The sequence below is a fragment of the Stomoxys calcitrans genome, chromosome 3 (assembly GCF_963082655.1).
Source record: "Stomoxys calcitrans chromosome 3, idStoCalc2.1, whole genome shotgun sequence".
NCBI classification, from domain to species: Eukaryota; Metazoa; Arthropoda; class Insecta; order Diptera; family Muscidae; genus Stomoxys; species Stomoxys calcitrans.
In genome coordinates this window covers 103788748-103802427 of record NC_081554.1, presented here as the reverse complement: position 1 = coordinate 103802427, position 13680 = coordinate 103788748, and the positions used below count along the sequence as shown (strand labels likewise).

The 13680-nt window shown below is 40.7% G+C and overlaps 1 protein-coding gene across 1 annotated transcript; it reads right to left on the bottom strand.

Moving 5' to 3' along the window:
• Positions 1 to 12228: 12228 nt before the first annotated feature.
• On the bottom strand, positions 12229 to 13623 carry LOC131996316 (uncharacterized). Its single transcript, XM_059365890.1, has 2 exons — positions 12799 to 13623; positions 12229 to 12515 (listed from the first exon to the last, which is right to left on the bottom strand). The coding sequence occupies exons 1-2, from the start codon at positions 13585 to 13587 to the stop codon at positions 12480 to 12482; spliced, it is 825 nt and encodes a 274-aa protein (XP_059221873.1). The 5' UTR covers positions 13588 to 13623; the 3' UTR covers positions 12229 to 12479.
• Positions 13624 to 13680: the final 57 nt, after the last annotated feature.

Here is a 13680-nt window from a genome sequence, read left to right as displayed (position 1 = left end):
CTGCTTTCAATGTGTTAATCAAAGTGAAGTCTTGGAATGTTTTCTCTCAATAAGTTCCAACGCTGAAGGAATGGACGAGCTATCTCCTAAATTTTTGAAAATTTTGCTTCCTAAATGTCTCCCTTATTTCACATATTTATTCAATACAATCCTAACTAAGTCTGTCTTTCCTAATTCATGGAAATACACGAAAATTATTCCTGTTCCAAAGTCCAACAATGACTTTCGACCAATTGCAATTTTACCGTATTTATCTAAAGTTTTGGAACGCGTAATGCATAAGCAGATTAATAATTACATATGCACAAATAAATTACTAACGGAGCGACAGTCTGGTTTTAGATCCCAAAGGAGTTGCATAACTGCACTTACCGATGTTATTGAGAATCTGAGATTGAATATGGACAACAACATGTTATCAATTATGGTACTGCTTGACCACAGCAAAGCTTTTGATACAGTCAACCACTCAATCCTTATTTGGAAACTAGAGAAACTGTTTTACTTTTCTAAACCAGCATGCCGGCTTATTTCATCATATCTAAACAACAGATCGCAATCTGTCTGTCATAACAGAATGGTATCAAATATCCTTAATACAAAAAGTGGTGTCCCACAAGGCTCTATACTTGGCCCCTTGTTATTTTGCATATATGTAAATGATTTGCCTAGTGTTTTGCGAAACACTAATATTCATCTTTATGCAGATGATGTTCAACTTTATACAAGTACACATCTAACAAAATTAACTGAATGCGTCGACAGACTAAACCAGGACTTAGAACGTGTAAACGACTGGGCTACTAAAAATGAGTTAAAAATTAATCCAGCAAAGTCAAAGTGTGTGGTAATCTCGAAAAATGGATCGGATTTGCTTGCACAATACCCATTAACAATTAATTATACTCCAATAAGAATTGTTTCAACATCTTCTAACCTTGGTGTAACTTTCAACGAAAGGCTAACGTGGACAAACCACATTCAAAGTAATATCGTCAAGACATATGGGATGCTTCGCAACTTATGGGCAGTTCAAAGCACAACTCCGCTACATATTCGAATGACATTAGCGAAATCGTACTTGGTTCCAGTACTACTTTACGGAGTTGAAATATTTGCAAACTGCAATTACAACGACAAACAAAGGCTACATATAGCGTATAACAGTATTGCAAGATATGTATTTAAAAAGAGACGCCACGAAAGAATATCATCCTACTCATATCAAATATTCAACATGAGCTTTGACAACCTCCTTAAATTTAAATGTCTACTTTTTCTTCATAAAATCATATATACAAGGGAACCCAACTATCTATTTGAAATTCTTCAATTTGCGAGATCAACCCGGCGAAAAAATATTATTCCGATACGCCATAAATATTCTAGATCAGAACAACAATTTTTTATATACTCCATCCGTCTTTGGAACAATATACCTACCAGCATACAGCTAATAAGCAACGCATTTCTGTTCAAAAAGGAGCTGATGTTATTTTTTAAATGATCATATATTTAAAAACAACTGATTTTAAATAAGTAATTTATCTCAATGTAAAAATATTTTAATTTATATTGTTATATTGTCATATTGTAGCATATAAAATTTTTTTAATAATCTTCTCTCAAACCTCTGTACTGTATTATCTCCTGAAGCTACCTAGTACTGTAACTTATAAGATTTCATATCTTGTTGTGCTAGGTCTCCGTAATTAAATAAATAATAATAATAATAATAATAACACGCTCTCATGGAGAAAATCAGCAAGGGCAAGATTCATATTGACTTAATTCAGGAGCCATGGAAGACCCGGAACAAATTTTCTGGACGGAACCATATCAACTAATAATTATTCTATACTAACACTGGCCGAGTAGGCCGAGGACCTGCGTTATGTGTCATAAAAATTTGAATTATATATTTTCCCCAGAGTTGTCAACGTCGGATGCAACAGTGGTGAGACAGGGAGACGGTGGAGATTAGCTGGCATCACTTTATCTGACATTCGACTCTCCGACACCGCCATCCAGGTTGGAGCTGCAACGACTGGCGAGGAAAGCAAAACAGACAGGAAACGCGGTACTAATAGGGTGCGATGCATACTCTCACCACAAAGCACGTCGTAAAAAAACAGAAGTTTATTGGGATGTAAATTTCACGGGGCTCAAGGATTATAATAAAGGGTGATTTTTTTGAGGTTAGGATTTTCATGCAACGCTTGCAAATCATTGAATTTTATTACCAAAATCAGTGTTCGGTTCGAAATGTGTTCATTCACCGTAACGTTGCGTCCAACAGCATCTTTGAAAAAATACGGTCCAATGATTCCACCAGCGTACAAACCACACCAAACAGTGCATTTTTCGGGATGCATGGGCAGTTCTTGAACGGCTTCTGGTTGCTCTTCACTCCAAATGCGGCAATTTTGCTTATTTACGTAGCCATTCAACCAGAAATGAGCCTCATCGCTGAACAAAATTTGTCAAAATTTGAACACATTTCGAACCGAACACTGAAATCCCACGTGATCTGTCAAATACTAATGCATGAAAATCCTAACCTCAAAAAAATCACCCTTTAGTATTACCAGAGCGGCAAAACGTGCCTCCTGGAATCTTTTCTGCGAACAGGTCGATAGCGTTAATGACGCCGCCAAGATAAAAAAGTTTGTCTCAAAAACCTATGTCCAAACTGAAACTTTAGTAGGCGACACGGGAGTGAGAGCCGAGATAACGGAGGACATAAACTCCGAAAGCCTAGCAGGAGGCAAGGGTGGTGTTTATTCCCAAGCCCGGCAAGGCAAGTTGTGCGACACCAAAGGCCTACAGGCCTATAAGCCTTACGTCCTCTCTACTGAATACCATGGTAAAGAATAGAAAGTCCAGCGAACTGCTCAAATACAAACAGCATGCCTAATTCAAGGGAAGGTCGGTGGTGACTGCCCTGCACGAGGTTGTGTATAAAATAGAAGAATTCTTCAATGCCAAAACGTACACCTTGGCGGTGTGCATTGACATCGAGGGGGCTTTTAACAAAGTGCGGACCGACACACTGATCCAATCCTTAAACCAGTATGGGGTGGACCCGGTCCTTAGAGACTGGATAAATCATATGCTAAGAAACAGGTGGATAAATTGTGTATCCCATGGCATAAATATAAGGGAGAAAGTGGCACAGCGCACGCCACAGGGGGGCATTTTATCGCCACTCCTTGAGTGACCACCATAAAAGACCTATTACGGATGCTGACTGAGGAGGGATTTGAACCCGTCTGCTACACAGATGATGTTATATTACTTCTAAAGTAAGGTAAGGTAAGGATCCGAATGAGCTATACAGAAGGGCCGAAAGGGTCTTGCATATGGCATATTACTGTGCTAACACCAGGTCACAATGTTAACCCAGAGAAGACTGAAATATGCCTATTCACGAGGAAGATGAAGATGGGCCAATTTAACGCACCACGTTTGCTTAATAAGACGATTTCGATATCTGACAAGATCAAATATTTCGGTGTGATCTTGGACAGGAAACTGAATTGGAAGTGTCACATTTATGAGCTCACTGAGAAGGCTCGCAGATGTTGGACACTATGTAGACGGGCCGTAGGCTCGAAATGGGACCTGAATCCTAGAATAGTCCGCTGGCTCTACAGGAGCGTGATTAGATCAATACGTATTTACGCGGAGCAATGAGGAGCACGCCCACTAGGGCACTGGAGACTATTCTAGATATCCGACCCATTAACATAAAGATTAAGTGTGAGGCAGCCACAGCGGCTATGAGACTTAAGGCGATGGGAGAATGGCTTGAGGATGAGAGCAGCTCATACCATCGCAGTATAATCGAGGCGACGATAGGAAACCTGGAAGGAAGAAAAGAGATTTCCGATCGGATATCTGAGAGGATCCTTGAAGTCGAGTGCGAGGCACTGCCCCCATCGGCACAGTCTTGGATTGACGGTTCCCTAGTATTGCCATCTGGAAGATCATGTTACATGGATGGATCAAAGATAGAGGACAGAGCGAGCCTTGGGGTTCACATTGAGAACACAGGGACTGCAATCTGTTTTAGACTGCTTGACCATAATACGGTCATGCAGGCGGAGATCCGGGCGATCACAGAATGCGTGAAGTGGTGTTGTGCTAACGCGAGGACGTCGAGTGTGAACATCTTTACGGACAGTAAAATTGTCATAAGGGCAATAACAACCAGGACTGTAAGGTCACGAACAGTCTTGCCTTGTAAGAAGGAGATTAACGCCTTCTCTGAGGATGGCACAAACTACATCGTTTGGGTTGCCGGACCATAATGGAGTAGGGGAAACGAAAAGGCGTACGATTTGGCAGTAAAGGCCAGAGAACTGCCATCAGTAAACTTAGTTAACCCGTATCCTTTCGGATCGATGCACTCCGAGTTAAGGGAGTGGGCAACGAATGCGCATGCAACATTATGGAACACGAAACTGTCGGTAGGACGGCGAAAATACTATGGGGGGATCCAGATCGTGAGAAGAGGAAGCTATTACGGAACGGAAGTAAGAAGGAGGTCAGTATAGCTATTGGCATCAAAACGGGACACATAGGACTACGTGCTCAAATGCAAATTTTGCGCATGAACATTTCACTAAGGAACAGGGGAAAACTTCTCACATATAATTTTTATAGCCGAGTCCGAACGCCGTGCCACACCTCTTTGGAGAGAAGTTTTACATGGCATAGTACCTCACAAATGTTGCCAGCATTAGGAGGGGAAAAACACCGCTTTATTTTATTTTCTGATGGTCTCCCCAGGACTCGAACCCAGGCGTTCAACCTCATATGCGAACATGCTAACCTCTGCGCTACGGTAGCCCCCTACGTGCGGACTACGTGCTCACTCATGTGAAATCGGTGCGGCAAGTGACAGCATGTGTAGAAACACGATTCCAGACATGAACCAACTTAGGGGAGTGATATGGAAAACATTTATGAATTTGTAAGTAGCACGGAATTTCTAACTTAAGATTTTTTTTTCGAGTTTACTTATTAGTCTTCTAAAGCGCACAACAAGCCGATTACTGGCTTATGTGTATGTATATTGTGACATGGGACAGATTAATATCTGGACCTTTTTTCAACTTATCCTATTCACAACCTCGCGCAGGGCAGTGTCCACCGACCATCCCTTGATATAGGCATGCTGTTTGTATTTGAGCAGTTTGCTGGATGTCCTACTCGTTTTCATGGGGTTTACAATACGTTCCATGGTTTTGAGTAGAAAGGACGTAAGGCTTATAGGTCTGTATGCCAATGGTGTCGCATAACTTGCCGGTCTTAGGTATAAATATTTCCTTTGCCTCCTGCTATGCTGTCGTAGTATATGCAAGTCCTAGGCAAGCTGTAAAAATAGTGACCAGATTAGGAGCCAGATAATCGGCCTCCTTTTGTAGTAACGCAGAAATATTCCATCAGGTCCGGGTGACTTAAATAGTTTGAAGCTCCTCAACATGTCCTCCTTTGTTTCTGCTCTCACTCCCATGTAGTCTATTAACGTTTCAGTTTGGACATCGGTTTTTGAGAGAATTTATTTAATCTTGGCGGCGTCATTAACGCTAGCGATCTTTTCTAAGAAAAGCTTCCATTAGGCACGTTTTGCCGCTCTGGTAATTTGACAGTATTTCTTGAGCCGTGTATAATACACATCTTAATATACTTTTACTGCTTTTTTACGACGTGCACTGTTATAAACCGTGAACCTTATTCCAAACGTTGCGAAACTTCACAGTCATCCAGGGTTTTTCTTGGGCTCATTTCTTTTTTTTGAAGAGGACATCTGTCTCCTAAAAACTCCACTAGTGGAGTCGTAATCCTGTTGACATTGTCGTCAATGTCTTCTATGCTTGCACAATCTTAATTATCTTGTCCAAGTCTTCTTCTGAGTAGTCTTCCGAATTTTGGCCAGTTGGTTTTCAACTTTTTATGGAAGCTTATCGTATTCGTCGCTGACCGTTCTATTCTAAACTTATGTAGCGATGGTGGGAGAGGGAATGCTTCACGTACTCGGCCGAGCGTAGAATAATTGGTAGTTGATATGGTTCAGTCCAGAAACTTTGTTCCGGGTCGTTCATGACTCCTCAATTAAGGGAATATGAATCTTGCCCTTGTTGATTTTCTCCATAAGAGAGTGAGTAGCTGTCTCGCTCCGGTGGAAGTTTATCTGTATGACCTCAGCATTGGTCCTCCATTAGATCGGCTTCCTGGGAGCGGGTGAAGGTTTCATCGTCTGCTCCCTGTTTTTAAAGGCTACTTTTAGTTTCTCGTCACTGCACTGCCAGACGATCCAATAGTCTTCCAAATCTTGAGTAAATGGGCTTCTTGGGAATAAGTTATGGTCTAATCGCCGGCCCCCTGTGCGTTAGGCGGCATTAAGTTCTCTGTCACCGCACTGCCTAATGTTTCAGCTTTAAGATCTTTATCCTATCTAGTCTTCCTTATCTCGAGAAAGTCGTTAATGGTTCCGTCATCAGGTCCCTGTTCATTAGGCTGTGTTGGTTCTCCCGCCCCTGCACTGGCTGATTTTTTAGTATTAGGATTTTTGCTTATCCTAGTCTTCCCAATATTGAGAGAGTCGGTGATTGTCTTGTCGTCGGCCCCCTGTCCGTTGGGCGGAATTTAGTGTCCTCACACCGCATCGCCAGAAGGCTCAATATGAGGATTGTTGCCTATCCTTGTCTTCCCAATCTTGAAAGACTTGTCACGGAGACTTGACCAATGCCCATCACAAGAGGGTATCTTCCTCCTTCTCCTCCCTGTGGAAGACCGCCCATTTCTCCATGACCAAATCTTGGTTTTGCTTGTTTAAGATTTCTATTATGCGTTCCGTCGCGATTTCGCCGCCACATCCTTGATAGAGACCGTTGCCTTCGTGAGCTGTAGGATGTCACTCTCACAAGGTCGAGTTTTGGGCCCCAGGGAGTGTGGATACTTCCAAAAAGCTTTTTGACTATATCAATACATTCCGAATTGTACGAACGAATTGTGTTCAGCGACGAATCTCATTTTTGGTTCAATGGGTACGTAGATAAGCAGAATTGCCGATTTTGGATTGAGATCAACCAGGAGCATTGCAAGAGCTACTAATGCATTCAGAAAAAGTCAATGTTTGAAGCCGTTTATGGGCTGGTAGCATCATTGGACCGTACTTCTTCAAAGATGATGCGAATCGTAACGTAACTGTAAATGGTGAGGTCTATCCAAATTTTGACTTGCATGACATGTGGTTTCCACAAGACGGTGCAGCACGCGTATCAATGGATTTATTGAGAGGCGAGTTCGGTGAACATTTTATTTCACGTTCTGAACCGTTCAATTGTCTGCCTAGATCTTGCGAATTAACACCTTAGACTATTGGCGCCCTAAATTTACCAATAGCCAACCTCAGCGTGTTCCCAGGTTAGGGTCGCTGAAGGCGAGCGTCGGATCTTGGGGCAAGCGGCTCGCGACATCCAGGGATACATGTGCGACCTTAAGTAACCTATGCGGTTGGGACGCTGGGCCAGTAACCAGCCACTGGAAAATTACAATATAAGTATTACTGTGAGAAACAAAGGAATAGTAAGAACGGACTCCCCTAACGTTGATGACCCACGTAAAAAAAAGAAACGTTATTTGCTGATCTGCACCTGAAATGTCCGGACTTTTAATGATATATATACGCATTGCCGGATATATTGGAGGAGTACAAGGCAGATATAACCGTCTTACAGAAAGTGCGATGGACCGGACCGTCACAATAAAACAAAATGGTGACGAACTGTACTTTAACTGTTATAAGCCGAATTTGGCTGTGGATTTTTGGTTATTTGGAGACTGAAACACCTTGTCTTCAGCTTTACTACGGTGGATGAGAGGCTAGCCACAATCCGCATAAAAGCCAAAATCAGCCTTACATTGCTCCGACGGAAGACAAGGACGAGCAGACCAAAGATATTTTCTACCAGCCCCTGGAGGGAGAATAAGCCAGCTGCCCCGCACATTATATTAAAACCGTTCGTTCGCCAGATTTCAACATTAAAAAAAATTCACAAAGCCAATAGCTGTCATCCGATCAAAACACGAGAAACTAAATTGGGCCAGTCGAGTGGAGTATCCCATTGCCATCTATTGTGTTTTCAGCCTTGCAATGTCCAGCTTCGTGCAGTGTCAGATCGTACTTTTCTCGCCATACTCAAATGGGTGCGAACCTTGCTGTAATAATGTTATGATCCGAATCTATATTTGCTCCGCAGATCGATAATAGATGTATTATCGATCTGTGACATCGAAGAAGAAGAAGCTATAGAACACCACCTTCTGTGTGTGTGTCCCGAACTGGCAGTCAGGAGGAGTTTCATTTTAAGTTCTCATTTCTTTGATTTAGCGGATGTGTACATACGTAAGTTCCTGTGATATCACAATGAACGAAAACGTCAAAAAGAGTCTGATGGTAGACTGCCATTAAACCTAACCTGACTAGTTAAACATTTTTGATAAATACTTTTGATTACGATTTGTGAGCAAACACCTGGTTTAAAATCTTTCTTACTTGAACGTAACTGTGCTTGCTGGCAAATTAAGAATTTCAATTAAAAAATTGGTTTCTGAAAAGAAACTAATTGATTTCTCATTAATTTACCATTATATGTGTTTATGTTTACGCGAATGCGACCTCCGCGAACAATTGGCGCAGCTGCTTCGTTTACGCGAATGCTGCTTTATGTTTACGCGAATGCGACCTCCGCGAACAATTGGCGCAGCTGCTTCGAATAAAGTTCGTGTTTTGCTTTCATTTCTGCTTGTGTACAAACAGCGTTAGGAACGGGGAAAAAAGCAAGGGCACGTACCCAGTGGGAAAATGGCGAATGTATTATATTGTATGTGGAATACATAATATAATTCGTTAGAGGATTGACGTTTTATAAGACATCTCAAAGAATAAACGGGATAATTTCATCTGACAAGACTTGGACATTGATTACCGAGTGTAATACTCAACTGTAATCAAATGAAGATTGAATGTAATGTTTTTGAGAGTGGCGATTCTTCCTCCTTTGTATTGTGTGAAAGACGTTTCCGAATAAAACAATTATTAAAAATTGCATTTTTCATCTTAAGGCTGATACTATCTATATTCGTTTTCCACAGTTGAAAACACACATTTTCGCGGTAACTTTTTTGAAACACCACAAAAATCTCAATGAAAATATAATACTTTTATGAAGATTTATGGATGGGGAAGTGTCCTACTGAATGAAATCAGCAAGTTTTTTCCTTCAAAATCTATTATCTAAAAAAAGTAATCACAAAAATATGTCGAGAAAAACGAATATAGTACCAGCCATTAACAAAAAATTTTTGGCTTTTTTTGATTGGCTAATAATTGGTGTGTCTTTTAATTAATTTGTAATTTATTTATTTACACCCGCACAACAAGAATATAAAATTCTTATAATTAAAGTGCGGGTAATATCTCCAACAATTGTACATAGTAAACACTTAAAACTAAGAATCTATAGCTATACAATACATCACAGATTTTGAATGAATAACTTACGGAAAAAACTAACAATTGTGGCTTTGTAGATTTGAATTTAAAAGAAAAAAAAAAACAAAAGTGAATTTATCAATTAAAGAGGAATTAGTAGACTTAGTTGATCCGAAAAAAAAGAAATTAAGGTAAGTATAGAAGAATAAAAATAAATATATAAATGAGTCTTAACATTCATCAACTTAATGCAGTAAAATTTTTCCAAAGTCTGGTTTTAAATGTTGCCGAGTTACTGAGTAATTGCAGATCGTTAGGAAGAGAATTCCAGAGACGTACAGCGAATATGAACATATGCCATTCAGAAACAAGCCTCCGATACATTTTGGGAATGATTTTTTTATCTCTAGTAGATCTGGCGAAATCAATAAATCCATACAGATATTGTGGTGCCTGCGTGTAGATCAGTTTATGCAGGAAAGTAAGCGATCTTAGGAAAAACAATTGCTGTAAGGAGACGCCATACAGAGATAAACAGTATTCAGAGATGGAATCGCGCCGTCTCAAGCCAAATACATAACGAGTAACGCTATTAAAAAAGGTGTTTAGCTTACGTCTACTTACCGAGTCGCAATTAGCAAACAACTCACAGCCGTAGAGAATGCCAGGAACAAGATAAGTCTTTGCCAAGAGAGACCTAACCCGCAGCGGAGTAACCGACTGAGTGGCCCAGAGAGCACGCAATTTTGAATATCCCTGACCAACAACAGAGTCGATATGATTACTCCAAGTCAGAGTGCTGTTAATAACAACGCCCAAGTTCTTTGCATGAGGAACGATTTCCAATCTAGAGTCGTTAATAAATATACCGACATCACATGAAAAACGAGACAGGCTGTTTCTGATAACCACACACTTGGACTTTACAGGGTTGAGACACAGGCCATTGGCTTTCGCCCACGTGCTGACTCTTGACAGATCATGATTAAGCAGACGTATGTTTTCAGCAATCTCATCCCTCGGACTGCCGATATATATTTGTACATCGTCAGCGTACATATGTACCTCACAATAAGACAATTGACCCGCCAAGTCGTTACTGTACAATGAAAAGAGAAGAGGACCCAGAATTGATCCCTGAGGAACACCTTTTGAAACAAGCAGAGGTGCCGATAGAGAAGACTTATAACTGACGGACTGAGTGCGGTGTGACAGGTACGACAAAATAAGACGAACGGACGTAGAGGAAAAATTGTAAAGATGTCTCATCTTATCACATAACAAGGAATGATCCACAGTGTCAAATGCCTTAGAATGGTCAAGAAGAACAAGGAAATTTATCTTGTCATTCTCTAAATTGACCCTGATCCTCTCAGTGACCTCTGCCAAGGCAGTTACGCAGCTGTGGTAAGGTCGAAATCCGGACTGTCTCACATATAACAAAGAGTTCTCGTTGACAAAAGACGACATTTGCAAATACAACAATTTCTCAAAGACCTTTGACAAGTAACAAAGAATCGCAATTGGTCTATATTCCTTGGAATTTTTAGGCAGTGGGATGACTTTGGCATGTTTCCACGCTAATGGAAAGCAACTCGTGGTCAAAATCCTATTGAAAACATAGGTTACATGAGGAATAATAAGGGGGAGCAAGAGTCTTACAAATCTAGGATCAATGCCATCAGATCCGACAGCGTTAGACTTTACAGTCGCGACGCACTCAAGGACATCGGTGGAACCAATACAGCTGAAGCCAAAACCAGAGTCGTCATCGAGGGAGGGGGAGACATTGAAGCCATAGAAATTGAGATCAACTGGGATCTGTGGGACATTAACAAAAGCATCGTTAAGCCCATTGATGTCCAAGTTTGTTGAACATCTATTAGTATCTTTCCCAATTCCTATGTCTCGAATAACCTTCCACGTTCTCTTGGAGCCTATTGCAGAAGTAAAGCGTCTGTAATAGTAGTTTTTCTTGGCTATCTTAATCAACTTATTGACATGGTCTCTTGCTAAGCGAAAGGCATCATGTAACTCAGGCGTCCTGAAACGTCTCCACCGGCGATGCGACATATTCCTCACGTGAATAGCCGAACGAATATCGCGGGAGAACCACGGTTTCGATCTGGAGGACACTTCTCTAGTCTTGAGTGGAACCGTAAGTTCCTGTAGGTCACGGATATTTCTCTGTAGAAAGTCAGTTTGTTCATCGATAGTTTCCATACGAAATATCAGATCCCAGTCGATGAGCACAGCACTCGAAAGCAAAAAATCATGGTCGAGACGGGCAAAGTCTCTATATGAATAAGTTTCCCTAGTCCTGGTGAGCTCAAATTCATAACATAAAAAGATCAAGTCATGGTTCGAAAAACATGAGGCTGACAGTTGGTCGTATAGGAGGACTTTCGAAGTATCACTAACAAAGTACAGATCGAGAAGCGTGCTGGAGGATGCGGAAAAATGCGTGGGAATTGTTGAATAGACAGGCAAAAGCCCCAAGGAAGACATTTCAAACGTCAAGCCCGTGTCCTGTAAAACATTAGAGTTGAAGTCCCCAGCAACCACAATGTCTGAGTAAGCAAGAGAGAGAGGTTCAAGGACAGAGAAAAAATCTCGCGTATCCGTACAGTTGTTCGGTCTATAAACGCACCCCACTAGGAGCTTGGTATCGGCAGCAGACACCTCAACCAAAACATACTCAATTGGGCCACCTGGGTTAGACTTTGTACATAACTGAGTATTCAGGTAGTTTCTCACATACAGAGCGGTGCCGCCCCCACGACGTAATCTATCAGCTCTATGCACGCTATATCCTGAGAGATCAATAAACGCATTAGGTGTTGATTGATTCAGCCATGTCTCCGATACACACACTATATCAATATCAGAGTTCTCAAAAATCATCTTGAATTCGTCAAGCTTGTTATTCAGGCTTTGGGCATTAATATGACAGATATTTAATCCCTTATGTTGCCTAGACAATATACTGATCATATTCGCCGTTGTATCTCTAGTATTAGTTGTAGCAGTCATATTTAAAGAAGTAAAAAGATTTAATTAAATCCTCAGCAACTCGGAAGATGATAAATGTTATGGGTGAAGATAAATTAGTTTTGATGAATGATAAGGTACTATAATAAAAATGTAAGAAATGCATGGCAAAAGAACTAAATATAGGATAACATAAATGACATGAGATTAGTTGTGGTTTATGAGATGATGTTAGTAGTAGAATTTTGTGTGTGGTTAGTATGACGAAACCCATTTAAAGCATCAGAATTTTCAATGCATACCGGAACGTCGCTGGGATCACGCTTCACATACACTAGTCCTTTGAAAGTGTAAGCTGAGTGTAAAAGTTTCTTTCTTTTTAGGGAGAGGGCATCTTGTAAGATTCTATAATTTGAATTCGAAATGTTTTCATTTATATAGAACTGACATGTTGAGTCAAATCCAATCAGGTTGAGAGATAAGGTGGTATTGTTTCTCTTCCGAAATTCAGATAGTCCTTTCAAAAGGAAATTTTTGTCATACGGAGACATCAATGTAGCAATAATTACTCCATCCGGTGAATTTCTTTCTTTAGTGTTGTTTCTGTTTCTTAGCCGGTGTATAAATTTGAGTTTTGGAGTCGGAATATTACAGCTTGTGCAGGTTTTTGTGAAAATGTTATTTAGGTTTTCATTTTCATTGAAAGGGATTCCATTTATACGAAGATCTGAAGCAACCGGAGCATTTTCTTGACGTAAGACTTGCAGTTTGATCTCTTTTAATTCCAGTTTGAGCACATCGATTTCACATACTGCAGTCTCTAGTTTCGTGACTCTATCACTGATATCAGCAATGTCTGCACGTAACTCGCATAAACTTTTGTCCAGTTCATTAAAGATTCGGTTTTCAGATTCTTTTAACAATGATTTCATACGATCTTCGATTCTATCGCTTAGCTTCTCAAAACGGTCATCCAATATCTGCATCAAGCGAAGTGGAGAGTCAGAGAGCCTTGGTGTCTTTGTGATGTTACCAACCAATGTGCGGTGTAACACGCTATCACGGTTCCTCTTGACTGCCTTGGAATCCATGCTGATGCTTTTATTAGGGTCGAGGGGCCGTGCAACATCGCCTGGATTCGAAGATTGGGATGGCATTGTTGGGGTATTCAACTTTTTTTTTTT